Genomic DNA, 26,608 nt, shown 5'->3' with positions numbered 1-26,608 from the left:
CAAAGGAACGTCATCATCTTCGACCCGCCCCACCCCATCTAAGCGCAAGCCAATTGGAGCAGCTGCGTTGGGTGAGGGCGGGCAACCGCCACGGAAATAAGCTTAAACAGCCCAAAATTAAACTAATGGGCTAAGAAATTGAGCAGCACTCGGCGAGCTACTCACAGGGTCTCGGCGAGCTACCGGTAGCTCGCGATCGACCGGTTGGAGACCCCGGGTGTAGATTAATTGTGAGCCGATAATTTCTCGATGCTTGCCCACCAATTTTAGATCAATACTGCCTGGTGTGTTAAAGGCTGCAGACAATCTATTCAGAATAAATTCTGAACAAGAGTTACGAGACATATGATACGGAAGGGCAAATGTTACACACAGCGAGATTCAACAAAGGGTATGATTGCATATGACAGGATAAAATGCAATTAATGCAGTATGAATAATGTCGGTTTCACATTTGTGATCGTTGCAGGTTCGAAGAAAATGTAGTTGTGCATATTTGGGCACATGCCAAAAGTGTTCTATTTTATTTATTTTAGGAGTGTTTTATAGCGCTGGCAAGACCCGAGGGGTACCAGAGCATTGCACAGCAATGCTAAGGTAAATATCAGACAAACAATGTACAATGAAAATACAAATTTCGAGAGTCTAGAGACATTTTCAGTCAATCTCAGAGCAATAAAAAGAGTTTCAAGAGCTTTGTCATTCTTGTGGAGTTCAGCGTCAAGTCGTGTAGAACTTGCGGAAGGGGTAACATGTAGCTAGGTGGAGTTTCCATCGTCTGATAGAATAGATCATTTCCTGGAGGGAAGAAGGTGCAAGTTTAGGAGAAATTCCTTTAGTGGTCTCAGGAGGAGTTAGTTCTGATGTGTACTGGGAGAGAGTTCCAGATTTTGGGGTGTTGCCTGAGAAGGAGTGGCAAGAAGAATTCTGTTTGAACTTCTTAGGTTTCTCGACTGGCCTGCTTTGAGAGTTTGGCTGCAAAGTAATCTAGTTTGCCAGTGTTTATGGTTTTGTAGGTGAGACAGGCAGCTTGGAAACAGCAGCGCACCTCGATTGGTGGCCACTTTAGATTTTGGAGTGTGAGGGAGATGTAATCCGGTTTCTTTGCTCCGGTGACCATTCTTGCTGCTCTATTTTGGGTGACTTTCTTAGGTGCAACGAGTGCTTTAGCCGCTCCTGTGAGTGAGACATTGCCATAGCCTCTTAATACAATACACTTTAGGTAGGGTCAGAGGCAAAAAGTTTAAAGACTCAACGGGATAATAGGCCCCACTCTAAACGTATAAACACAATATATATCCCGGGGTCTACCAACAAGGAACACAGATACTGTGGCTGCCAAGACTATCTCTCAAAATAAATCCTAAAGGAATTTACAAAAATTGTACGGATTCCCATCACCCACCGTTCCAGGTGACATGCTTCATCATCTGGGTCTCCTTTAATTGGTCTGCAACTCCACCCTATTGATGGAAAAGCCCAAGGATGTTTTTATATTTTTAAATGAGTGATATACAGATGTGAGCTAACGTATTGTTATGTTATGTTATTATCATTTATTTTGCGCACAGATGCTCCAGCTAAGGAGCGTCCTGGCGCATGGAAAAGGTGAACATAACACAACGCAAAAGGAAACAAAAAGTGCAGAGATCAATGTGAGGGAAATTAAAACAGGTGAGTTTTCACGGCCCTACGGAATGCTAATAGATCCTCTAACAGGCGGATTTCCAAAGGGAGGGAGTTCCAGAGAGCAGCAGCTCTCACACGAAAGGAACGACCGCCCATCCGGCTAAGCCTAAAACGCGGAACAACCGCAAGAGATTGCCCAAGTGATCTAAGAGAGCGTGCCGGGACATGGGCGGATAAAAGGTTATTGAGGATCTCAGGTGCCGATCCTTTTAGAATTTTAAAAGCAAGGCTAAGGGCCTTAAAGTGGATCCGACTTTTAATCGGTAACCAGTGTAGGGACCGCAGGGTGTTAGAAGTAGGACAGGACCTCGGCAGACCCACCACTGCTCTCGCAGCCGCGTTCTGTACTCGCTGTAAGCGGACGATCTCAGATTGATTAACTCCCAGCAGGAGCGAGCTGGCATAGTCCAACCGGGAGATAATCGTTGCTTGGATGATCAACTGCCTCGTCGGGGCGTCAAAAAATTTGAGCACCGGCCTTAGCCCACGCAGGACACCGAAACAGCAAGCCGCCACTCTCTTGGTGTGGGTAGTGAAGCAAAGGGTGTGATCTAGCCACACTCCCAGGTTTCTTAGTTCCATCACTGGTGTAGGGGCCGGCCCTAACTCCAGAGGCCACCAAACGTCCCCCCAGCAATCCGCTCCCCTCCCAACGATCATCACCTCAGTTTTTTTCGCGTTCAGCTGGAGACAGTTGTTATTCATCCAGCTGGCCACCTATCTCAGCCCATCTCGGAACCTGGGGGCATCCTGTTCGGCATCCCCGCTGATCGTGACCGCTAGCTGCGTGTCGTCGGCGTATGAGACCATGGTTAGGCCCCACTGCCTGGCGACATCAGCCAGCGGCCGCACGTACAGGTTAAAAAGCGTGGTCCAGTTGATGTAATTTGGACTGAAAAGGAGGGGTGGCAACGCAGAAGGAGCGATCGCTAAGGAAGGAGCGGAACCACTGCAGAGCAAGGCCACAAATGCCAATGTCCTCCAAGCGGTGTAGGAGGATGCGATGGGACACTGTGTCAAAGGCAGCGCTGAGGTCTAATAAAATAAGCGCTGCCGTTTGACCTGCATCCAGCACACTCTGCAGATGTTCTACCATTGCCAGAAGGGCAGTCTTCGTGCTGTGACCAGCACGGAACCCATTCTGCGTGGGGTCGAGGACGTTGGCCCGGGCCATATGCTCAGATAGAGCCTGGTTGACGTGGGCCTCCATGACTTTGGCCGGCCAGGGAAGCAATGAAATCGGGCGGTAGTTTTCCGGTTTTTAAGGATCCAATGTTGTTTTTTTCAGGATCGGGGAAACCACCGCCTGCTTCCACTTTGCAGGAACCGTACCTGAAGTCAAGGAAAGGTTGAGCAGCGAACACACTAGAGTACGCCCCTGAAAAGAAGAATCTCTAAAGAGGGCAGGTCTGAGCGGGTCCGCAGGAGAGCCAGACTTGACTCGTTGTGCCAACTTGACAAACCCATCCCAAGAAAGAGTAGGGAGAGAGTATAATGCCGGGCAGCTGCGAAGGCTGTTCAAAGGAATAAGTGGCAGCGTCATGCTGGGGAACGACTGATAGATGGTCTTAACTTTCTCCAAGAAGAAAGCGGCCAGAGTCTCACAATGGGAGGTAGAGCCCTCCGCTTGCGGAACCGCTCTCTTAGCCATCAGATCTTTGAGGGCTTTGAAGATGGTCTTCGATGGATTGTGGCTATTACGAAATTCCGTTGCATAAAACGCCGCCCGGGCTCTACAAATAGCTCGGTGGTAGAGCTTGACGGAGGCCAAATACGCGGTTTTTTTTGGCAACATCATACGTCTTACGCCACTCCCTTTCTAGAGTGTATGAAACCATGATTTTATTCTTGTCTGTCGCAATCAAATGTTAAAAACAGTGCAAAAGAACAGTCTCAACAGATAGCTGTCCATGAATAATCAACCCGACGGCTTGGATGACAGTCAGAGGTACCGACGGCCAGAACGGTGCCTCCTTTACCCTGAGCCGCTGCCAGGTGGGGTGAGGTAGTATCTCCATACTCCTGAGATCCTTCAAGAGATACAAGATTTGAGAACTGTGAGAAACAAGTGACAAGGTTATATTGTTTCCCAGTAGATATATGCATGGTACATTTTATATTTTCATTCACATCTTATTTTTCTCACCATTGCAGTAGCATAAATACTTGATAGGTCCTGATGAAAGCACAGGGTGCATATTTACCTATATGTGCTGAAACATGTTGACCAATTGATTATTCATGGACAGCTATCTGTTGAAACTGTTCTTTTGCACTGTTTTTAACATTTGATTGTGACAGACAAGAATAAAATCGTGGTCTGATCACGCTTCAATTTTAACTTCACATTTATATTTGCACTGCATTTTTCCCATACACTCTAGAATGCGTTAGCTCACATCTGTATATCACTGATTTAAGAATATAAAAACATCCTTGGGCTTTTCCATCAATAGGGTGGAGTTGCAGACCCATTAAAGGAGACCCAGATGATGAAGCATGCCACCTGGAACGGTGAGTGATGGGAATCCATTCAATTTTTGTATATTACTTTAGGATTTATTTTGAGAGATAGTCTTGGGCAGCCACAGTATCTGTGTTCCTTGTTGGTAGACCCCGGGACATATATTGTGTTCATATTGCCATAGACTCGCCTGGGCAGAACCAGCGCTTGTTTTGCAGTTTTAAGGCCATTAAGAGGGAGCAAGGGCTTGATTTTGATGATGAGTTTTAAGCTATAAAAAGCCCCCTTGCAGTGGATCTTCGTGTGAGCTCATATTCAGTTCATCAGGACACACGTGTACATAAATCATCCATTTGTAAACATGTTTCACTGAAGGCGGTCAGGGCATGTGTGTGTGTGGTTAGCGCAGGTGCACAGGAAAACCAAAGTAAAATATATATGTTCACCAAATCCAGGCCGGCGTGCTCCCTTCAAAGGCTTGAGCTTCGCGGAAAATCAAATAAAAAAACATTAAACTTTCCAGCTGACAAGATGGAAATCTCTGCTGAAAGTGGAGTTCATTAAAGCTGTGAACATTTCATGGAATTTTCCTCTCTCAGACATCACAGTATTTTTTGGGGGGTGGGGGGAGGGCCTTTGGATTCTAATTTCTCTCAGCTGATGCAGAAACTACTGTGAATACAGGTACATTTTAATATAGAAATTCAGTAAATTGTGTCTACAACACAACAGGAATATATTTTCTGCACATCTCCTGTAGTTCGTCCCGCCACAAGGCAGGTTGGTGTGCACGAGATGACGACTCTGCAACCACGCGAGAAGACGGTGGGAAAGGTCTACTGGATAGAATGGTTGAGCTTCAATTCATGGAAATAGTTCTTATCCCGCTTCCTCGTCCGACACAGTGAGTGACCCTGGGGAAATAAATTCCTTATTTTAGCAAAACAAGCACCATCACCTTTAAAAGGCGTTTAAAAGGCTACTCATAATCCTCAGAGGTAAGTCTCTCAACGCCTGTTCGTTGATGGAATTTTTTTTGCCGGCTTAAAACATCCTCCCGCTCAAAACTTTACTTCCCACGTTAGGAGGCTTTTGGACAAAAGATACAAGTTCAAAAATCTGTACTGATAGACAAAACAGCAATGGAAGGAGGGATGCAGGCAAGATTCTGAGGTAGGAATATTTTAACTCCCAAGTTCTGCAAGTTTGGAGTAAAATGTTTTTTAAAGAAATATAAAAAATAAATCACTTTCTTTCAAACAAGCAAGACATATTAACATTTGAAATGGCGGTAGTTTGGTTTTCGTGGCAGCTACTTACTCGATCTAACAAGAACAAGAAGATATCTTTCAGCCTTGCAGGCCCTCTAGGGATCAGCAGTCTTGAGAGGGTATCTCCTGCCACGGGCTGTATTGTAGCACAACCCGCCAGCCACAGCAATTCTACCACCTAGCGCTTTCTATTCATCCCTTATCGGATGTGCATCAAACAGTGGCTGTTAAACTTGATCCAACCGGTAATAGTGGCGGAGGGCCGTCGTGGCTTCTTTACAACTGAACCAGAGTAGTTGCAATTGGCAAAAATACTAAGCTTTGGTGCGCGTCCTACCAAACATGGCGACACGGCGGTTCGCGAAGCACACCATTCAGCCACTTTAGATGTGGCGGTGTTCTCAAAACACAGTAAAAGTGAATCGATTTTGGATAAAAAAATTCTAGAAACTCATTCTACAGATAATTGGAATCAGCTTCATGCGTACGCAGAGGCACCCAACCTCCAGGAAGAAAAGGGGGACAGCGGTGCAAGCTTCAGATGGCACACACCGACGAGCGGGGCAGTGCCAGTGGGAATACTTCACACTGAACAATGCCCTGTCCCTTGAAAACCACCGGAAGCGACAGGCTAGGCGCTGTAGAGAACACACACAAAAAGAATGTTTTCGATGCACGGAGGGCTGCAGCACGCCACAGTCCCCGCAGGAATTCGCAATTCTATCACATCATTCTAATTGCATTTATATAGTGCTTACTACCCCTGATGAAGCGTAGTCGCACTTTTATGGCGAGTAGCACGCTACTCAAAAACCAAAAAAGGATTAGTGGTGAATTAGTATAGGGAAATATGAAATTAATTTCAGCGGTGGACATGCAAGTTTGCTACTTGGATTGAAAAAGGGTAGTGGAGGGATATAAAAGGGAAAAGGTTTGCATTTATTTAACGCTTGCTACCCCTGATGAGGTGTTGATGCGCTTATCGGGTCAACAAATGTAGCAATGAGGGGCCGGCACGTCTCTCGCACACGCAGTCTTGAAGGGTCAACAACACAATGCTGGGTGTGGCAGGTTCTCATTTCTGGTATGAAAGAGGGGTCTGGAAGTTTTAGAACTCGCTCCCGCAAGGCAGACACTGAGCTTGCGGGCAGGTCCTGTCGATAGGAGTGAAGCCCTGACACTAACCAGCCGCTAGGAGTCGCTGCTGCAGCATCAACAGTGCCTTGTGAAAGAGCAGGGGGTCTCCCCATACCTTCCTGGATGGATGCCAGCAAAGGCAAGACAGGGCTAAGCATTACACCCTTCTCAGGAAACTTACAATATTAATCGACCACAAGGACTTCAGAGCGACAACTCTGTTCCCTTTAAAAATAAAACAATAAAATATTACACAAATAAACATAAACAAGCAGAGAGAACGTTTATGAACAGATCAGGATTGAACCAAATCCTGCAGACTAAATGCATGCCATATATCCAGGGTCACAGCAATTATATGTCAGGAGAGGACCCCATTATGCGGCAGCGCTGATTAAATTATGTGGTAAGAACCGTAAAATTATGCAGCATAATGCGGCACATTTTGTGATAGTATGTCTTCATTATTTTGTCATTTTTAAACGTGAACACTGTCCAGGAAAAGGTTTATTCTCATTAGTGCCAGTTTAACACCCAAATACAGCAGTAAGAGCAAGAGGTTGATCTTCCATTGCACAGCAACATGCATTGCTAAGCGTTTAGTAACTTTTGATCACACTGAGCAATAAACCATTTTGTTTGGTTAAAATCTGCACATTATACAGCAGGTGTTGGATTATGCGGCAAATATGCAAAAAACGCAGCGGCAGCAAAATCGCTTAGTTCCAGTGGCCCTGCATATCTCTGCTCAACCTTACCTAAGCGTGAGCGTGTACTCTCCTTGAATCTTGCTGGAGGCGTCGCGAACAAGGAAAGTTCCATCCGGGGTGTCTCGTAGTTTGTCATTCACTTCCTCCCTGGATGCACAAGGTGAAAATATTACATGTATCAATTGATAAGCGCCAGAAGCAACAAAGAACCCTCCTGTACCCCAACAAGCATTCCATCCCTGCTCCCTCTTCTTCGACAGCTGTGATTTGTCCTTTTAGGGCTATGGGGCGGGGCCTACCAGAGTCTGGTCCATCGCCCATAGCAGATGACGAAGGACGACTTTACACGATGAAGGCAGTTGTTCGACACACGGTAACTAGAGGTTGGCTTTTCTTTTAGGAAAAAGAGGATGTGGATGAACAATTTTTTAATATAATGTAGGAATGGACTGGTCAAATCCATACCAAATTTTCAGGATATCCACATGAGATGATTTTACATTAATAAATCTAAACAACAAGCATTTACACGGCAAGTGGCTATATATTGAAAATCTGGTACAGATCCGGCCCTCGTCGACTTATGATGAACAACTGGATTAAATTAATAGTAATGACGCCAAATGTGTAAAAGTTTGTCGGGAGGATAAGATGTACGGTAAGTTAAAAAGATAGTGTAAGTGGCTGGATTTTGAGAGGTTATACATGGGTCCTCGAAAAATAAACCTATTCATAAGCTAATCTTTTTACTCACTATTAACCTATAACTTGTCTATCTTTACTTTCGTTTAACCCTTGCAATGACTTTTGCCAGACCATTTACCCATGTTTTTTTACTGTAATGTTTTCCTTTATTGGTTATTGTACCCCAGAGGTTTTTTCACAATAAAATAACTTTTCACAATAAAATAACTTAAGTAAATCAAATCCCAGAGACGGAAAGAGCGCTTTAGGGACAGGCAGCCTTCAGTCACCCAGGACATGTGAAAATGTAATAATGGACTTGTGGTATCTTGAGCTGGTATGTGTCTTCTCATGGGCCACGCGACATCACAAGCATGTGTGTTCCGATCAAGAACCCTGCCTCCTCCAATGGATCAATGACCACCCCCTTCCCCGAACTTAAAGAAGTTTTGTTACCTGGAAATGTCGCCCCAGTACCACTCCGCTTCCTGCAGCGTTGTGCCGTTTCCATTTGTGATACCGCTTGTTGTTGCTTTTGGTTTTGATGGCTTGGGAGGTAAAGCTGTCAGAAAAAAACAAAGAGAATTTATTAAAAATATTCCCAGCACACTGATTCACTATTCACCAAACCAACGTGGATAGTTTACTTCTTTAACGTCATCTTACACACAATAAAACCAATTACATAATTTACACATAACCGTGACTACAAGGCAGGTTTCACTGGAGGGACAGTATTATTGTACAGAGGGTGAAGTTTGGTGTAAAGCGCAGACTCGTGCTCAGAGGCAGAATCCAGGGATGGACAAGAGGCAGAAAGAAGGTTCAGAAAAAAATCTGAGGCACAGATATAAACAGAAACATTCTCTCGATATAAAAAAATAAAAAAATTACATCTACCGCAAGAGATGTTTTGGGAAAGGGGATAATGAAAAAGATTTGCACAGCGGCGGGCAGTCTCAAAGCAATATTCATGCTTGTTGAAAGATTTGCCTGATAGCAACGCAGGAAATGCAGCAGACGAACATGGCATCAAGGTATCTTTCTTCTGTTGCGACATGTGGACATATAGCCACCAGGCAAAGGAAGTGAGTGGTACTTCTTCAAGTGCTTTCAAACACATGACGAACTTTGCTCAGACACATAGTTCACATTTTATTATATCAACCACAATGGTTTCCATAGAGTGCACTTTTTTTTGTTTTTTAATTTGATCCAGGTGCACCAGAAACTGCATCAAGGTTAAAATTAAAATAATTAAAACCAATAATACAATATATAGTTTTACAAAATAGTTTGCGGTTCACGCACTTACATTTGTTAGCAAAAATTCAAAGATAGGAATTCCACGCAAAGTTGACGTCATGGACGTGCCACTTGACAACGCAAGTGCCCCTTTCACAGCGGCTTTGGAATAAAACTTTAAAACTGCACAGGCTGTGCTTTCTGTTGACAAATGTGGTGGCACTAAACCTGTTGCTTATTTTAAAAGACATCTTTATGAGAGGAATTTAAGGTGATTCTATAATTTCGCTCCTCTGTGGTTACGTTTCGACAAAACAAGCCTGGGCAGCTTCAGCACATGGTCAAAACCTAGAGAACATCCCTGCTTCTACTTTAAATGACCCGGAACCCTTAAGACACGAAAAGCTGGTGTACGACCATCATCTAAACAAAAAGTGCGGTTTATCAACCTGTTTTCAGAGTTCTCAGGATTATAGGCTTTTAAACACCAAATTCCTCTTTTACAACGCAAACTAAAAGCTAGGCGTTCTCACCAGCCTACAATACAGACTTGGTGCCTCTCAAGGAACCTAGCACCTGATTGCTAAATTCTATTTTTTTTTTTAAACAGCGTTTTTGATGTTTACACTGGCCTAAAAGCAGAGCCGTGAGACGAGTATTGACGCCTCTGCACGAATGGCGGCCAAAAATATCCCAAAACTGTTAACATTGGGAGGTGCTGGAGAAAACTGAAGGATGCATTCCAAAATTATTTTTAGCATCATTTTCCTGCCGTAAATTCCTCATAGGTAAGGAGGTACGCCAGAAGGTCCCTCTCATGGACTGCTGTGAGCGTGGGGGTCTGGAAGAGGTCGCTAGATCTTTTCCTGGCCACGGGATCCATTTAGAGTAGCACAGTTGGCCTGTGGTCTGGTGTGCTGTTCTGGAGATATTTCAGGGTGCTGAGAAATGTTTGGGTGCGTGAACCCAGATCTATTGCAAAAAAGCCTTGCTCTACTCACCCTTAATCCAATGGACAGCAGTTTTTTTTCCATTGCACCGTGTGCCCAATCCGGCCCACATGCCTTTCCAACGAATGCACGAGAAGCAATCCCTGTTGCCAGATCTGCTACGTCTAATGATACCTTTGTAGCTACTATCCACTCTTCCTTGATAAAAACATGTCCTCTTACAAGTTTACCACCCCGAAAAAGCTTCAGAAGAACCAAATCTTCGAAGTCGAACTAGAGACAGTCGGACTTTGAAGTTCTTGACGCAAAAGAGCTGGCCCTGACGAGGTTCTTCCGCAAGTGTTGCCGGCTTGAAGCCCACCTATATGAAGGGACGGAGGGGAGTCAGCCATTGTTAGCCGATGTGTTCTCCGCTTCACACAAAATTACAAAAGATGGAAAAGGGAGTCCTCTAACAGGTCACAGAAGGTACAGAACCCTGCACTAACTCTCTGATCAGCACAAAACGGATTCCTAAAGGGACACGATACTGGACCAAACACGAGAAAAATCAAGCAACTGAGCCTGAAGTTCCAACAGTTCAAAATTAAAAGTCCCCATGGTCCCAATGTAACTCATCTGGAGAGGAACGGTACCTCTCCTCCGGTGGGGGCAACATCTCACAATGTGCCCCAGACAGAGAAATGGGCGAGTTTCATTAACACGCTTGACTGGCGTTCACCACTCAAACTGCTGCCGTCGCTGATGACCAGAGGAGGTGACAGCCCTAATGGTAACGGGACCAACGTCTAATACAGTCTTTAACAACGGAACTTTGAGTGCGGAGGTGACATTGAATGAACTGATGGTAAACACCTGAGAACTGGAAAGAGATGGCATGGAGGTCTTTGGGAACAAGGAATCAAGCACAGAAACCAACTCAAGACAGTCTATCTGACGGGCCCAATTCACATATTGATGTGCGCAATCTGAAGCCACGGAGTCCGGAGAAGGATTCTGCTCCAATAACTTCTAATTGAACGGCAGAGGCCGTAGCTTATGCGTTCTTTTTGCAGGAGCATCTCACAAGGACTGCTTTCTAGGTCTCGTCTACAGACCACTCAAGCTGTGTGCTGTCAAAGACCTCCTATGGAGCAAACCAATACTTTTGGTGAGCTTTGGGACAGCCCATTGCTTTGCTTTCTTGTCAATATCATGTTCTTGCTTCTGATTTGATGGATTTATTTCTCTTCCTGTCTTTGTCCCTCCCGTGAAGCAGATACGATCCTTGTGACTCAATAACGTGTAGTCTTTCACGGCTCACATTCTAGAAACTACCTTTTCCTTCCAACACTCTATGATATTGACCCCTCCCTCGTGTGCAGCTTCCCTACTCAAATAAATGCCCCATGCACGTGGTGTAGCTTACTGTCCCTGTTTCCACTACCCAACCTTGCAGTTTTTTTATTGTTTACATTGTTTCCTTCTCCTTCCATGCTTGAAGTGACTGCATCAATCCCGACTCCCTGTCCTCGTGATGACCTCGTGATCTTACTTCTCTTGTTGTCATTTTTGCATTGTTTAAAAAAATATAAATAAATAAAGTTTTTACGGTTTCCGGATGGCCCGTCTGCTGTAATTTGCCACAGGCCTGCTGCTGCTTTTGTAGAACGAGCTTTCATGTCACTCAATTTTTTTTATATAATATATCACGTCAAAATTGACCGCTTCAACAACTAGTAAATGTTGGTGGCTGCTGTAACTTCAAGCAGACAAGCGACTGTGTGATACGCCGTGGAATGTACACATCATCACGCCTTCTTCTACGGTGTTTCTTTCCTCATTTTACAATGCTGAACAGCATTGGCAAAAAAGCACTGGAAAAGCTAATAAATGTGCAATGGCAGCCAAAAGCCAAGCCATATTGACTTTGGCAATGCTTGTTTTATCTCGGTGTAGAGGTGGAATACATAGTATTAATACCGGACAAAGACGAACTAAACATCACACCATCCCAGACCAGACACATGGCTCAGGGCCTTCTGCAAACGCTATTCAATCTTCTGGTACAGATTTTACTTTTCAACATCTTGTAAAATTGGAACCCGAAGGTTTTACGATCAGATACGAAGACTTATGCTCTGAGCAAAAACCCCTCACACAGTAAGACATGGTACGCTATTATTAAGAATTTGGTGGATTATCGATCCACTTGCTTACAATATTTTTACTTTTCATTGGTGAATCGTTGAAATATTGTTTACATTTTCGGGAGGGGGTTTTGAGGAGTTTTCTATAGCGTGTACTCGACTCGATGGTGTCAGAGCGTTCACTAATCCTTTATAGGCTCCCTGAATAGCGTGCGTCAACAAGCAAGCGATAAATAAATACAAACCTTTGTCCTCCTCTATCCTTCTGCTATCATTCCAAATCCAAATAACTGACTAACCTATCCACCACTTAAAATGTACTTGCATGTTTCACTATACTAATTCAACACTAATCCTCTGTGGGTCCCGGAGTAGCGTGCTACCCGCCGAAAAAAGCGCTTCAACGCCTCGTCAGGGGTAGTAAGCGCTATATAAATGCAATTACAATACAATACAATACATGAGGCCCAGTTACATTACAGACGGACACATTCATTTTGTGAGGCACGAGAAGATGAAGTGATTTGCCCAGAATCACAGGATGTTGAGCGTCCCTGCTGAGACTCGAACCCAGTTCCCCAGCTTCGAGGTTTACTGCTTTAGCCGTTAGGCCACATCCTCAACTCACAAACTGGCCCTCGCCATTGTTTTCCCCACGCCCCCGAGTGAAAAGTTTATATGACTATTCTTGCTCGCCATTCCTCAAAAGCATGACCTTCTCATAAAATCTTATTCTTACGATGGGTCAAAATTTCCAATACTACACACATATAACTGGTATTACTGGAAGTTAGTTTAGTTCACTGCTTTCTTCACTTGTCTCTGTATCTCCCTTCTGATTCAGGACTACAACTGTAACTTGAGTTTTATTGACAAATGCTATACAAATTTATTATAATGAAAATACGTCATTTACATCAGCGAGGGAGCCGTTTAGTTTACAACAGACCAGGCACTATTGCAATTTTTCGTCTACCTCACATATTTCCTCCTTAGGTGGTGACCTTTTCAAACCAGTGTGCCGCCACCCTACGAAAGCATTGTTTGACCAGCACCATGACTGACTGACAATAACTTTTTAACACCTTGGCTGCTCGAGATATTCCTCTCCTGTGCTGGACCACAATAGAAACGGGTGAGGTCATGACGAGCTCAGCTCGTCATGAGCACACGAGAACTGTGCCTCACGACGAGCTGAGCTCGTCATGAGCACCGAAGGGGTTAATATTCATGCATCACCCGAAATCTATGTTCCCTAATTAGGTAATCCATGCACTTTTTAAGATTCTCATCTGTTCTTGTACAGCAATTTTTTTATGTGCTTCCAATACATGCTCTTCAACCCATATCATATTTTCGTCCAAACATAAGCGCTTTCACCTTCTTTACAATGGTTATTAATGTTTTTATTTGAATAAACTGCTATGGAAATATTTCACCAGTGTTTACAAACAGGTTCTTTTATCTTTCACCCCTTGCCCGCGGCCAGAATTCCGCTCCTGTGTGGCACATTCCGATCGCGGGCGTGGTCATGGCGGCTGGGAGCCGGCATCAGCACACGAGCACTGTGCGCCATGACGGCTCCCAGCCGTCATCGGCATCGGAGGGGTTAAGAGAACAATTAAATGTATTTGCCTAAAATTAAGTACTGACTTTCTATACAATCTATCAACCTATTAAAGTGAATACGCTTTAACCCCTTCGATGCTCATGACGAGCTCAGCTCGTCAGGCAGTACACTGCTCGTGTGCTCATGACGAGCTGAGCTCGTCATGAACAATGGGAATAAATCAGAGTTAGCACAGAGGGGGAATTGCTGCAGCACTGATGGTGTTAAGCGACCACATTTTTAGCCTAAAGGTAAAATTCTTTTTGAATCTGTAAAACAGAGTAAAGCTTGAGAATGCAAGGTAAACAATGTGTCACAACATGCTAGCAATATTTAATTGCACGGATTCTATAAATATATAAACAATTAAAGATTGCAGAAACTAAAGAGCATCATGGCGTTGGAAGTTCAAATTCCAACAGAGCTGACTGACAAATCGGTAAAATGAATTCCAAAAAATTGGCAAATTTGGCACCCAATGATCACAGCTCTTTCTGTTTGTGATAAGCGCTATGTATGAGAACCAAATCATTTTCCTGTACTTTACCTGGGGCAGGATTTACTTGCTGTGACTGTCTGGTATCAACCATCAACTCCAGGGCCAGAGAGGAGAAATCTGGGGCTCCCTCAGAGCTGAAAAACAAAATGAAGTGTGAGGTACATTCACAAGACGTGTCTTTTGAACTCCATCCACCACACTGACCGGGTATAGACTTCTCTAAAGGAATAGGGATACATCAACAACCTGGTAAGGAAACTGGTAATCGCAAAAGAAAGAGGCTACCAGGGACCTGACCAGTCTATTGACATGAGAATTAGAACTCCAATTAGGATCTAGTGTTGCTTCTTTTATAAGTGATCGGATAAGCAGTGAACTGAAGAAGACCTTGAAATAATTTAGCTTTGGCCAAAACATTTTGCCCCCTGCTATCTTTAGGTTAATTAAGTAAGCCATATTTACAATGCCAACAAAAACTGTCATAAATGCCTGGACAGAGGCAAAGTTTAGGGATTTGCTCCTGATCCTTGCCCATATAGGCTGATAATAGTGTCATTTCCGATATCACTGGTATTCCTATAGAAACAGCGGTTTGTTAATATTTCTTTTGTGAGAAATAGAATATTTGCATAAAATAATACAATTGACATTACACTCCTATTCTTACATGGGTACTCGATTATAGTGAATTTCCCTCAATACTTCTGTTTCGTTCAGACTACAGATAATGTATTCATAAATCTTGCCCAACATCAGAGATTAAATATAATTGAAGCATACACAGGCCTACTGAAATGTATCATATCCCCATTGGCAGAGGGAGTCTCTCAGCACTCATTGTTGACTATATTATAGTTTACATTAGTTCAAAGGTCAAACAGACGTCCCCCTTCTCCATATTGTTTTCTGTGTATTGTTGAAACAAAGCATGTGTGCCCCGGCACTCAAGCAGTCATGTTCTGTGGTCTGAAGAAGGATTCTTGTGTCTATGATGGATGGAAGGGATGAAAAACAACAATCGACCTCCTGCACAAAGTCTACATACCGAGGAAGTCGAAATATCAAGGCACCGAAGATTTCACCAATGGCGCGAGGTGTTAGTCCATTTTTATCCGCTTCGCCACAGATTTTGCCGAAATGCCGGAGCAGGCACTGAAAAGTCAGAACGTTTTGAAGTGGAATGGCTGGCGACTCCAAAACCAGAACAAGCTGTTTCCTGCAGTGCTCTTGCGGTGGAAATTCTAAAATCATAAACACAAAAAAAATACAAGATTTTTGAAATATGTCAATGGGTGCAAACATTCTTAAAGAAAATTTTGATTTTAAAAACTATGATCATCGGCAGTACGACAAGCCTTGCGGCAGGCAGTTCTTACAAAAGCAAAACGATATTTGTACGCTATTATGCCACACAGTGTTTTCAGTACCAGGCCTGGCCTTTCATTGGACACATCACACGACAACCTAATGTATTCTGGGAGTTCTAGTCCTGATCTGCTGCCACTGGTCCATTTGGACTAAGGAACTTCATAATTACTTGTAACAGAACAGCCTAGAACTGGAAATGTGGGGTTTGGGTGCCATAGAGGGAGGTAGCAACTCAAACCAGAAGGATTTCAGATTACTCCATTTTAGGTGCCAGCAAAGACTTGGATGAGAAATACAACTACTTTCATCCAGGAAAGCTTGGCCTGAAGCATCCAGGTCCAAATAAAACTCCTGAAACAAAAACAATTCCCTATGAAGTGCCAGTAAATCCCATTTGGTTTAAGTTTGTTATGTTCTTCTGGCTTAAGACCAAGGGTGGGACCTGTAGGTGGTAGGATGGGAGCAGATTTGTGGCTGAGTAATGAAGAGGCCTGAAGTGCAGAGCCATACGAACATTTAGAATTTCACCCTCAGCGCTCGAGTTCTTTTAGGGGAGGTGTGACATCAGGTTTCTGAAGACGACAACGCAAGCTATTCATTGAAAACATGGGAGGGTTGTAAGAAGAATCAGCAAAGCCAACAGGTCTGGGTTAATACATTGATACACAGCATTATTAGCACATTAAAGCCAAGCGAGGCAAGAAACAAAGGCTAGACAATAATGAGGGCTCACTTTGCCACCCAACCTTCACTTGACAGAGAAACAAAACAGGGCTGCAGTGAAGGCAACAGAACCTTCATGGTAGACTGGCCTTGGTTTCAGTGCTAGTAAGTGGCGAGCCGACGGAAAGGTGAGGAAGCGGCACACATCGAATGAGGGAGGGAGGGCGAGAAGAACAGAAGGAGATACAGGCAGGTGGATTAAAGAGCAACACACAGGAAGAGGGAGAAACAAGAGGGAGGTATGGACTGAGAAGCGAGCGGAAGAGGGGAAAGATGGAAACAGAGACAAGAGTGGAAGGAGAAGCGACACATGGGAAAGAGAGAGGGGCGATGTTGGATTTTCTTTCTTTCCATATCGAGATGGCTTGATCCTAGGATGATCAGGTTAGACAAAAGAAAAGGCAATGACAGGATGAGCCTCAAAACTGGAGCACTGACAAAAGTGACTAAAAAAGGACTGTTGCACTAACAAAAGTAAGAAGAGTAAATTATCAGGATACAGAATACAAGTATGACACTGAGAATTCTATGTGGTCTAAAAAGTATATTTTAAAAATGGAAAATAGTCCTTCAAGCTTTGTAATGCAAACAATTAAATGAAGGCGGAACAATACACTCAAATGCCCAATCGAATTAAGTGAGGGAGACCCAATGGGCTGAGCTAAGATGTGAGTGACAATATCTCCCACCAATGAGGAAAGAGGCTGGTAGAAAAAAGTCAGTGGTTGAAAGGGGTGGACACAAATGGGCACTCTTCGTAGATTAGAAAGGAAATATCGGTCTGTCACAACCCAGGCCAAAAAAAGCGTTAACATAATTTTTCAGGATTAATGAGTAAGGGTGAAATACATTGAAGAATTCAAAATTGCCACATTGTTTGTGAGTTTTGATAAACTCTGAACCTCTACAGGCAGAAATGTAAGGCAATAAATCTAAAAGTAAGCATTTGTAATGATACTCTAAGAAAGGTATTATTTTTGGAACGCGGCAAAGTGATTTTGGAGACCTTCAACTAAAATGATTTGTTTTCATTTAAATGTTGGACTTAATATGAAACAAAACCCACAGCTGGTGTGTTATTTAACAAAGACCACTACTGCTCCAAGACCACCCGCCCTTCAGTGGAGTACCATACGGATCTTTCCACCGTCAGCCCGTCCCTCCAATCAGCCCGTCCTGCCCAGGGCGTCATCTCTGAGGCCCAGAACACTGGAACCAAGCCTTAAATGGACACAAAGTGTATTTAGTAATCCGTAATGAGCTCAGAGTGGCTAGAAACTGCTTCTAGACACTGCCAGGTCCATAAAGTTGCATCCAAAGAAAAAAGCAAAAGCAGAGGGATGATAGAGAGAGGAGGCGGAAAGGAGAACCCAGAAGTAATGGAAGGTGAACCCAGTGGAGAGAGAATGGCCAACAGAAAAATGTGCCGGGTGGGAAAGCAGTGGCGAGTTTGACGAACGGTCAGTTGTTATCACGACAATTGTGTTTCACGTATTCCCTTCAGCGGCGAGACTGTGAATGACATCCCAGTGGATCACACATTTCACACAGACATCAAATAAAGAGGACATTCTGGAATTGTTTCTGTGGAGGAGCCAGGCATGGGTGAAGAGAACAATTTTTCCATCCATTTTTCAAAGTGCCTGTGATTGGCAGCATGTCTCCTGTCTGGAGGGGCGGAGCCACGCTGAACAGCACTCGCTGCTAGGCACACCCACCACAGCCCACTCTTCCCCGGTCCCCGTGGCAGGACCACCTTCAAGCCCACCTTGCAGAGTCTGGAGGATCTCGCTGTGAAGGAGAGTAGGGACCACCGGGGTGGGCAGGTCGAGCAGGTACCCCCTCACAGCCTCTCCCAGAGCGCGCACCTCAAACTGCTCCAGGTCCAGAGAAAGCAAATCTAAAAATTAGGAAAAAAACATATTATTAATTTCACTGTTTTGGCGAAGAAACCTGGGGGTAAGGCATAGAAGCTCGCCAGCGCTCTTTGCAGAGAAATGGCCCAGGAGGTGCTCTGGAATTGTGGGTGGTGACCGGGACCTCTCAAGGTGACATATGAAGAGTTAGAGGGCTTTATAAGGTGGGACAGGAACAGGACAGTGATAGAACACATGAAGAACAGGAAGGCAGGTCTCTGAGCATCCATATGTTAGGGAGGTCTTAGAACGCAGATTTCCCCAGCAGTTCCCAGAAACACGAATTTCAGTTCCACTAGAGCCCCAGAAACAAGCTCACCGCCTGACTCCAGATGCTTGCTCGCTTGCGCTGCCCCAAGCTGTTCTTTTTCCTATAGACTGCACATGCTTGCTCGCTTGCGCTACCCCAAGCTGTTCTTTGTCCTTTAGACTCCAGATGCTTGCTCGCTTGCGCTGCCCCAAGCTGTTCTTTGTCCTACTAACTCCAGATGCTAGCACGCTTGCACTACCTCAAGCTGTTCTTTGTCCTACTGACTCCAGATGCTTGCTCGCTTGCACTACCTCAAGCTGTTCTTTGTCCTACTGACTCCAGATGCTTGCTCGCTTGCGCTGCCCCAATCTGTTCTTTGTCCTATAGACTGCACATGCTTGCTCGCTTGTGCTGCCCCAAGCTGTTTTTTGTCCTATAAACTCCAGATGCTTGCTCGCATGCGCTGCCCCACGCTGTTCTATGTCTTATAGACTCCAGATGCTTGCTCGCTTGCACTACCTCAAGCTGTTCTTTGTCCTATTGACTCAAGATGCTTGCACGCTTGCGCTGCCCCAAGCTGTTCTCTGTCCTATAGACTCCAGATGCTTGCTCGCTTGCGCTACCCCAAGCTGTTCTTTGTCCTATAGATTCCAGATGCTTGCTCGCTTGCACTGCTCCAAGCTGTTCTTTGTCCTATAGACTCCACATGTTTGCTCGCTTGCGCTACCCCAAGCTGTTCTTTGTCCTATAGACTCCAGATGCTTGCTCGCTTGCCCTGCCCCAAGCTGTTCTTTGTCCAACTGACTCTAGATGCTTGCAGGCTTGCGCTGCCCCAAGCTGTTCGCTGTCCTAGACTCCAGATGCTTGCTCGCTTGCGCTGCCCCAAGCTGTTCTTTGTCCTACAGACTCGAGATGCTTGCTCGCTTGCGCTGCCCCAAGCTGTTCTTTGTCCTATAGACTCAAGATGCTTGCTCGCTTGCGCTGCCCCAAGCTGTTCTTTGTCCTATAGACTCCAGATGCTTGCTCGCTTGCGCTGCCCCACGCTGTTCTTTGTCCTATAGACTGCACATGCTGGCTCGCTTGCGCTGCCCCAAGCTGTTCTTTGTCCTACAGACTCCAGATGCTTGCACGCTTGCGCTGCCCCAAGCTGTTCTCTGTCCTATAGACTCCAGATGCTTGCTCGCTTGCGCTGCCCAAAGCTGTTCTTTGTCCTACAGACTCGAGATGCTTGCTCGCTTGCGCTGCCTCAAGCTGTTCTTTGTCCTACAGACTCGAGATGCTTGCTCGCTTGCGCTGCCCCAAGCTGTTCTTTGTCCTATAGACTCCAGATGCTTGCTCTGCCCCAAGCTGTTCTTTGTCCTATAGACTCCAGATGCTTGCTCGCTTGCGCTGCACCAAGCTGTTCTTTGTCCTACAGACTCGAGATGCTTGCTCGCTTGCGCTGCCCTAAGCACTTCTTTGTCCTACAGACTCCTGATGCGTGCTCGCTTGCGCTGCCCCAAGCTGTTCTTTCTCCTATAGACTCCAGATGCTTGCGCTGTCCCAAGCTGTTCTTTGTCCCACAGACTCCGGATGCTTCCTCTCCTGTGGACATAAAGCGCTTGGTTTCCAGTGAACCCCAGATATGGTCTTCAATGGGCTGTTCTAGTGCTTGTTCTCCCTAGAGAACCTGGACACTTCATATCCTGAGCACCTGTGCATCTCCCTCTTCTCTGGAGCCATGTAGCTCACTCTCCTGAGGGCCCTGAACCTCACACCCTAGAGTGCCCCTGAAGCTAGCTCTCCCAATGGCCCCTGAAGCTTGCTCTCCTAAGGGACCCTGAAGCTTGCTTATCTGAGGACCCCTGAAGCTTACTCTCCAGTGGGCCCCAGAAGTTTCCTCTCCTAGGGGCCTCTGAACCTCACTCCCTAGAGTGCCCTTGAACCACACTCTCCAGGGGGGGGGCAGAATTCCCTCTCCTAGGGGCCTCTGAACCCCACTCCCTACCTAAAGTGCACTTGAAGCTCACTCTCACGAAGGCCCCTGATGCTCACTCTCTTGAGGACCCCTGAAGCTCACTCGCCTGAGGACAGCCTGAAGCTCACTCTCCAAAGGGCCCCTGAAGCTCACTGTCCAGAGGGCCCCTGAAGCTCACTGTCCAGAGGGCCCCTGAAGCTCACTGTCCAGAGGGCCCCTGAAGCTCACTGTCCAGAGGGCCCCTGATGCTCACTCTCCAAAGGGCCCCTGATGCTCACTCTCCAAAGGGCCCCTGAAGCTCACTGTCCAGAGGGCCCCTGAAGCTCACTGTCCAGAGGGCCCCTGAAGCTCACTGTCCAGAGGGCCCCTGAAGCTCACTCTCCAAAGGGCCCCTGAAGCTCACTGTCCAGAGGGCCCCTGAAGCTCACTGTCCAGAGGGCCCCTGAAGCTCACTGTGGACAGGGTCCCAAAAGCTCTCTCTCCTAGGGGCCTCTGAAGCACATTCTCTTCAGGGCCCTTGAAGCTCACTCTCCTGAGGGCCCCTGAAGCTTACTCTTTGGATGGCCAATAATGCTCACTCCCCTGAGGACAGCCTGAAGCTCACTCTCCTGGGGATCACTGAAGCTCGCTCTCCTGAGGGCCCCTGATGCTCGCTCATCTGAGGACCCCTGAAGCTCATTCTCCAGAGGGCCCCAAAAGCTCCCTCTCCTGAGGCCCTATGAAGCTCACTCCTATGAGCCCCTGAAGCTCACTCTCATAAAGGCCCCTGAAGCTCACTCTTTGGAGGATCACTGAAGGCCAGTATCCTGGGGACCTCTGTAGCTGGCTCTGCTGCAGACCTCTGACGATCGCTCCCCTTTGGGCCTCCGTATGGTCCCTCACTTTGGGCCCATTAGTGGATCATTCATTCATCCTCACACCTTCACTCTCAAACCACCTACACATTATTGGGGTGCACTTCCTGGGCAGGGTAAGTGCTGATCCAGCAGGATTTTAAAAATCATAACATAACAAACATTTATACACAGAAAGCACAAAAGGCTCAAAGCACAAGTTGCCCACAATAGACATAGTGACACATGAGACAGAGACAAGTGTAGTAAGAGGCATCGTAAAAGCGTGCTTTAAGAAGTGAGATGAAGAAAATACATTCATACGGTAATATTAAAAAACGTAAATGAGTTGAGATAATAAATTCTAATGCATATGTTGCTTATCGGCGTACATTGATGAGAATTGTGATGTGATGTGGCCTAGTGATTTTCATGCTTTTAGCTCGGAATGCACCAGTTAGAAAAGTCGGTGCAAAATGTGTAACAATGAAATACGGGCTAGACTCTAGAGGTTTGACAAATCGATACTAGAGACCATGTTGTTTATGAAACATAAGAAATTATTTTAGTAGAGTAAAAAAATGTAAATGTGCATTTATATAAATATTGAAAGCGTGTGCAGTAGGGTATTTCTAATGTTAGTTATTTTATGTGATAATAATTTGTGAAATGTATACAATTCATCCATTTGAATTGATTTAATTTCACTATGTTTGAATTAAATTCAGAACTCATTTCATTTAAATGTGCAATGCTAACTTAAAGGCCTTCACAAAATGTTCTTCAAATGCTGACATTTCCCCTGATTTAATACAATAGATGGTTTTTTGAAGGTTAAATGTTGCATATTTTGCCTGGTACACTTCTACACTCTGGCATTCTTAACAGCTTTTTACAACGTTCACAGTGAAATATTCCTGTGGGAATAGAATGGTATACACCTGTTACAACGCATTTGTTACAACGCAATACTGTTACAACGCGACTTTTACAACGCATACCATTACAACGCATTGCGCTGGGGGGCGCTCTAGGATAGGGAATAAGTATAATTTACTATCCAACACCTTCCCTAGGGTCCACGGGGACTGGAGTTAGAATAGTAAATTATACTTACCACTATCCAGCACCTCAAAGCGCTATGCGTTGTAATGGTATGCGTTGTAATGGTCGCGTTGTAACAGTAGGTAGTTGTAATGGTATGCGTTGTAACATGGTACATCCGAATAGAATTCTGACTATGGCTACAAGTTGTAACTTTGTATGTCTTCTCTACCAATCTGAGGTCTGTGAGGACTCGCAAACTTCCGTTTCTCATGACTAGCATGGGAAACCAGTATGATGTTTCAAATCATATTAGGTGACTTATAGTGCACTGGGACATATGACAGTCTTTCAATGGTGGTGTGATGCTACACCACTGGACTCCGCTAAAGTTCTATAAAAGAAGAAACCCCAAAAAAAGGGCCACGACTGCCATTCTGATTTTTCCTACTTGGATTCCGGATGCTTTGCCAATTGATCTTTTCTTATGGACTGTTAGTCGGTGCTACAATCGACAGAGACCTTCTTTGTCGAACCTCTTTTATTTTTGAAATTCCTATTTAATCTTTAAGCTTAAATTTAATGGACTCACCGCTAATGCACTTTAAATCTGAACATTTCCCTCTGCATCGTAGGGCATGAGTTGTTAGTAATTCAAACCATCCTTCTGCCTTAGGGTAGTGGGACTTCGTACTCTGAATTTAATAACCATCCTCTTAAGATTTGTCTAAGTGCTGGGTGATTTACTTCAAGCTGTGAAATTCTTGACTGAAGTCCTTAAGAAAGAGCTCAAACTGATGAATTTTAATTCCTTAATACAATAACAAAATGAATCTAAATTTGGCTGTCTTACTGAGCCCTGTTTACTTTTTCCATTTTTGGCTGTGATTAGTGTTTAAAAGCTTGTAGAGAATCAGCGAGCCTTATCAGAACATCAGGTTTTACTCCGCCTGTTTGGTGTTGCAATTTCTGAGCTCTTGGTTTGCATAATTCTCACTCGACATAACTTCTTTAGGAGGTTGGGTCTTCCGTAGTTAGTTTTAATTTCTACAGCATGGTCTGGAGAGTTGTCTATCTAAATCGGATTTCAAACCCGTCAGTTGGCTGTCAATTAATGGTCCTCATTGGGCAGCTAACGTGGAGTTTGGCCACGCTAATTTTCACCCCCTCCTATCGGCAGAGATAGATTCATCTGAGGATCTTTGCCTCTGTGGTAAATGGAAGTGCTACAGACCCTGCCTAATCGGTCAAGTTAGCAAGGAGAGTACGCATACAATACCTGAATTTTAGGTTCTGCAACAGTGCCCAGCTGGTAACCCGGCAGAGGACACAGCCTTTCATCTGTCCAAGGTCTGTATCAAGACCACCACTGGACCGAGTTAAAAAAAAAAAAAAAAAAAACTTTCGCCTCAATGCCTTTTTGTGTGGAATTGATTGGTGATGTGTACATGTGTGCATTGCATGAAAGTGATTTAATTTTGATGGAAGGTATGTTTGAAATTGGGTAAAACCCGACAGAGCGGGCACAGACAAACTTGGGTTTGGTACTAAATGAGTAACAAAAAATAAATGTTTTAGTTCGCACTCACGATCAAAGTGTCTGTTGTGCAGCCCTGTAATTTATGTGACAGTACTCAGCAGACTGACCCCTGAAGAATGAAAGGCAGCATTGTCCCCGTTGTAATTCTTGCTCATGACAAGCAGGTCACGCATGATGCCAGCAGCGAGCGCATAACTCGCCGGCTTTCACGGTTGGTAGCATAAAAATGACTGTAAGGTTGGCCCCCTTTCTTCCCTCCGTAAACTCGTGATTTACCACGATTTAGTTATGCATTTTTATATAGCGCCAATATCACCCTATGTGCTAGAGCGCTTTACAGTAGACTTATGTTGTTACCTGGATAATTACAGAGGGTTCAAAATGACCAAATATTACCAAAAATGGTAACATAGGGTCGAAAATATCAAACATGGTAAATCAGACAAGAAACACAAATTGTAAAAGAAGTCAATACAGCAGTGGAAAGGCTGTAAGCGTCTGATGGAATGGATGTAGTGTGCTTGTCTGCGCCAAGGTTAGTTGCTGTGTTTTAGTTAAAAAATCCTTGCAGGAGGGCTTTTTTATAGCGCCTACATAGTGCTTCCTTAATCCGAGTGGCTTTATGTGTGGAACTGGAAAAGTAGACGGTGTATGCTTTTTTGTATAGACATAAATAGTTTGGAGACAGTTTACGGAACGGTCAGTGTACAAGTGTCTTGTGTTGTTGTTTGTGTGAAAGTACCACGGCCTGGCCTCGGGAAGCCCCGGCTCGCGGTAGCCGGCCCAGTCCCACCCGGGCCGGGCCCTGCTGCGGGCCTCGGCCCGGCCTGGATCGCATTACCGAGGCCGGCGCATCCTAATACTCTTCCCCATCGGAAGCGCTCACACTTCCTGCACCAGGAACTGGTTCTTACCGGATCTCAGCGCCTGTCTCAGCTCAGCGCCCGCCGGGCCTCCAGGCGCCCTGTACAGCGCCTCGCCGTCCAGACCTGCGGAGGTAGGCGCATGTGCGTTAGAAGCATTCACATCATCTGCTCTATCGAGACATTATCAGTGTTTTAACACATTTACAGATGCACGAAAGGATAAAACAGCTGCAGCGCCTTAAAAGACACATTTCTTAGGCATGCCAATAATGCAACCGCACGGGAAAAGTTACTGTCATAATCTATTCAGCCTGCACGAACGAGCCATGCTGGGTTCCTGCGAAGTTTGCTCTCACCCCCAGGAAACCTTTACAACCAGCAGGCTCCATGAACACAGCACAAGCAACACACCTTGAGACTCATACACAGCCCCGCAGGACACACCGCAAGCAACACACCTTGAGACTTGTACACAGCCCCACAGGACACACCACAAGCAACACACCTTGAGATTCATACACAGCCCCGCAGGACACACCACAAGCAACACACCTTGAGACTCATACACAGCCCCGCAGGACACACCACAAGCAACACACCTTGAGATTCATACACAGCCCCGCAGGACACACCACAAGCAACACACCTTGAGACTCATACACAGCCCCGCAGGACACACCACAAGCAACACACCTTGAGATTCATACACAGCCCCACAGGACACACCACAAGCAACACACCGTGAGACTCATATACAGCCCCGCAGGACACACCACAAGCAACACACCTTGAGACTCATACACAGCCCCGCAGGACACACCGCAAGCAACACACCTCGAGACTCATACACAGCCCCGCAGGACACACCGCAAGCAACACACCTTGAGACTCATACACAGCCCCGCAGGACACACCACAAGCAACACACCTTGAGACTCATACACAGCCCCGCAGGACACACCACAAGCCAGGCGGACAGCAGAGGTTTGCACTCCAGTAACAACACAACGTCTAAAGTGGGGGCGCCACCTGCCCTGTTTTATAACTGCATTACCGGTATTTGAATGTCCTGTCTGTAAAAAAAAGTATTTGAAAAAGAAAATCACCGAAAGCTGGTAGTTTTACTTTAAACAGTAAATGTTTGAATAAAACACTTAAAAATGTGTTCTCAAGCTGCCCTATTGACCTTTACATTAAAAAGATACAAAGGCAGAGTTAAAAGACAGACCATGAATAAGTGCGCAGTGGCACATGAATGAGTGTGCAGTGCTGGACTCTCCTATAAGCACAGATCATGAATAAGTGCGCAGTGGCACATGAAAGCATGTACAGTGCGGGACTCTCCTATAATCACAGACCATGGATAAGTGCGCAGTGGCACATAAATGAGTGTGCAGTGCTGACTCTCCTATAATCACAGATCATGAATAAGTGCGCAGTGGCACATGAATGAGTGTGCAGCGCTGGACTCTCCTATAAGCACAGATCATGAATACGTGCACAGTGGCATACAAATGAGTGTGCAGCGCTGGACTCTCCTATAAGCACAGATCATGAATACGTGCACAGTGGCATACAAATGAGTGTGCAGTGCTGGACTCTCCTATAATCACAGATCATGAATAAGTGCGAGGAGCTTAATAAAAAAATATTTTTTTAAATGTAATAAGTGCGCAGTGACACATGAATGAGTGTGCAGTGCTGGACTCTCCTATAATCACAGA

At 45.2% G+C, this 26,608-nt stretch overlaps 1 protein-coding gene across 1 annotated transcript in view; it reads right to left on the bottom strand.

The window, feature by feature from the left end:
• Positions 1–26,608, bottom strand: part of PIK3R2 (phosphoinositide-3-kinase regulatory subunit 2) — a 163,880-nt gene that overhangs the window by 22,118 nt on the left and 115,154 nt on the right. The window contains exons 4-9 of the mRNA XM_086946992.1: positions 24,933–25,007; positions 18,247–18,378; positions 15,433–15,628; positions 14,436–14,521; positions 8,412–8,517; positions 7,320–7,418 (exon numbers count right to left, since the gene is read on the bottom strand). Coding sequence (XP_086803118.1) covers positions 7,320–7,418; positions 8,412–8,517; positions 14,436–14,521; positions 15,433–15,628; positions 18,247–18,378; positions 24,933–25,007 — 694 coding nt within the window. The remainder of the gene's footprint in view (positions 1–7,319; positions 7,419–8,411; positions 8,518–14,435; positions 14,522–15,432; positions 15,629–18,246; positions 18,379–24,932; positions 25,008–26,608) is intronic.

This window comes from Lissotriton vulgaris, chromosome 12, assembly GCF_964263255.1.
Source record: "Lissotriton vulgaris chromosome 12, aLisVul1.2, whole genome shotgun sequence".
NCBI lineage: Eukaryota > Metazoa > Chordata > Amphibia > Caudata > Salamandridae > Lissotriton > Lissotriton vulgaris.
This window is presented reverse-complemented; position numbering and strand designations above follow the sequence as displayed.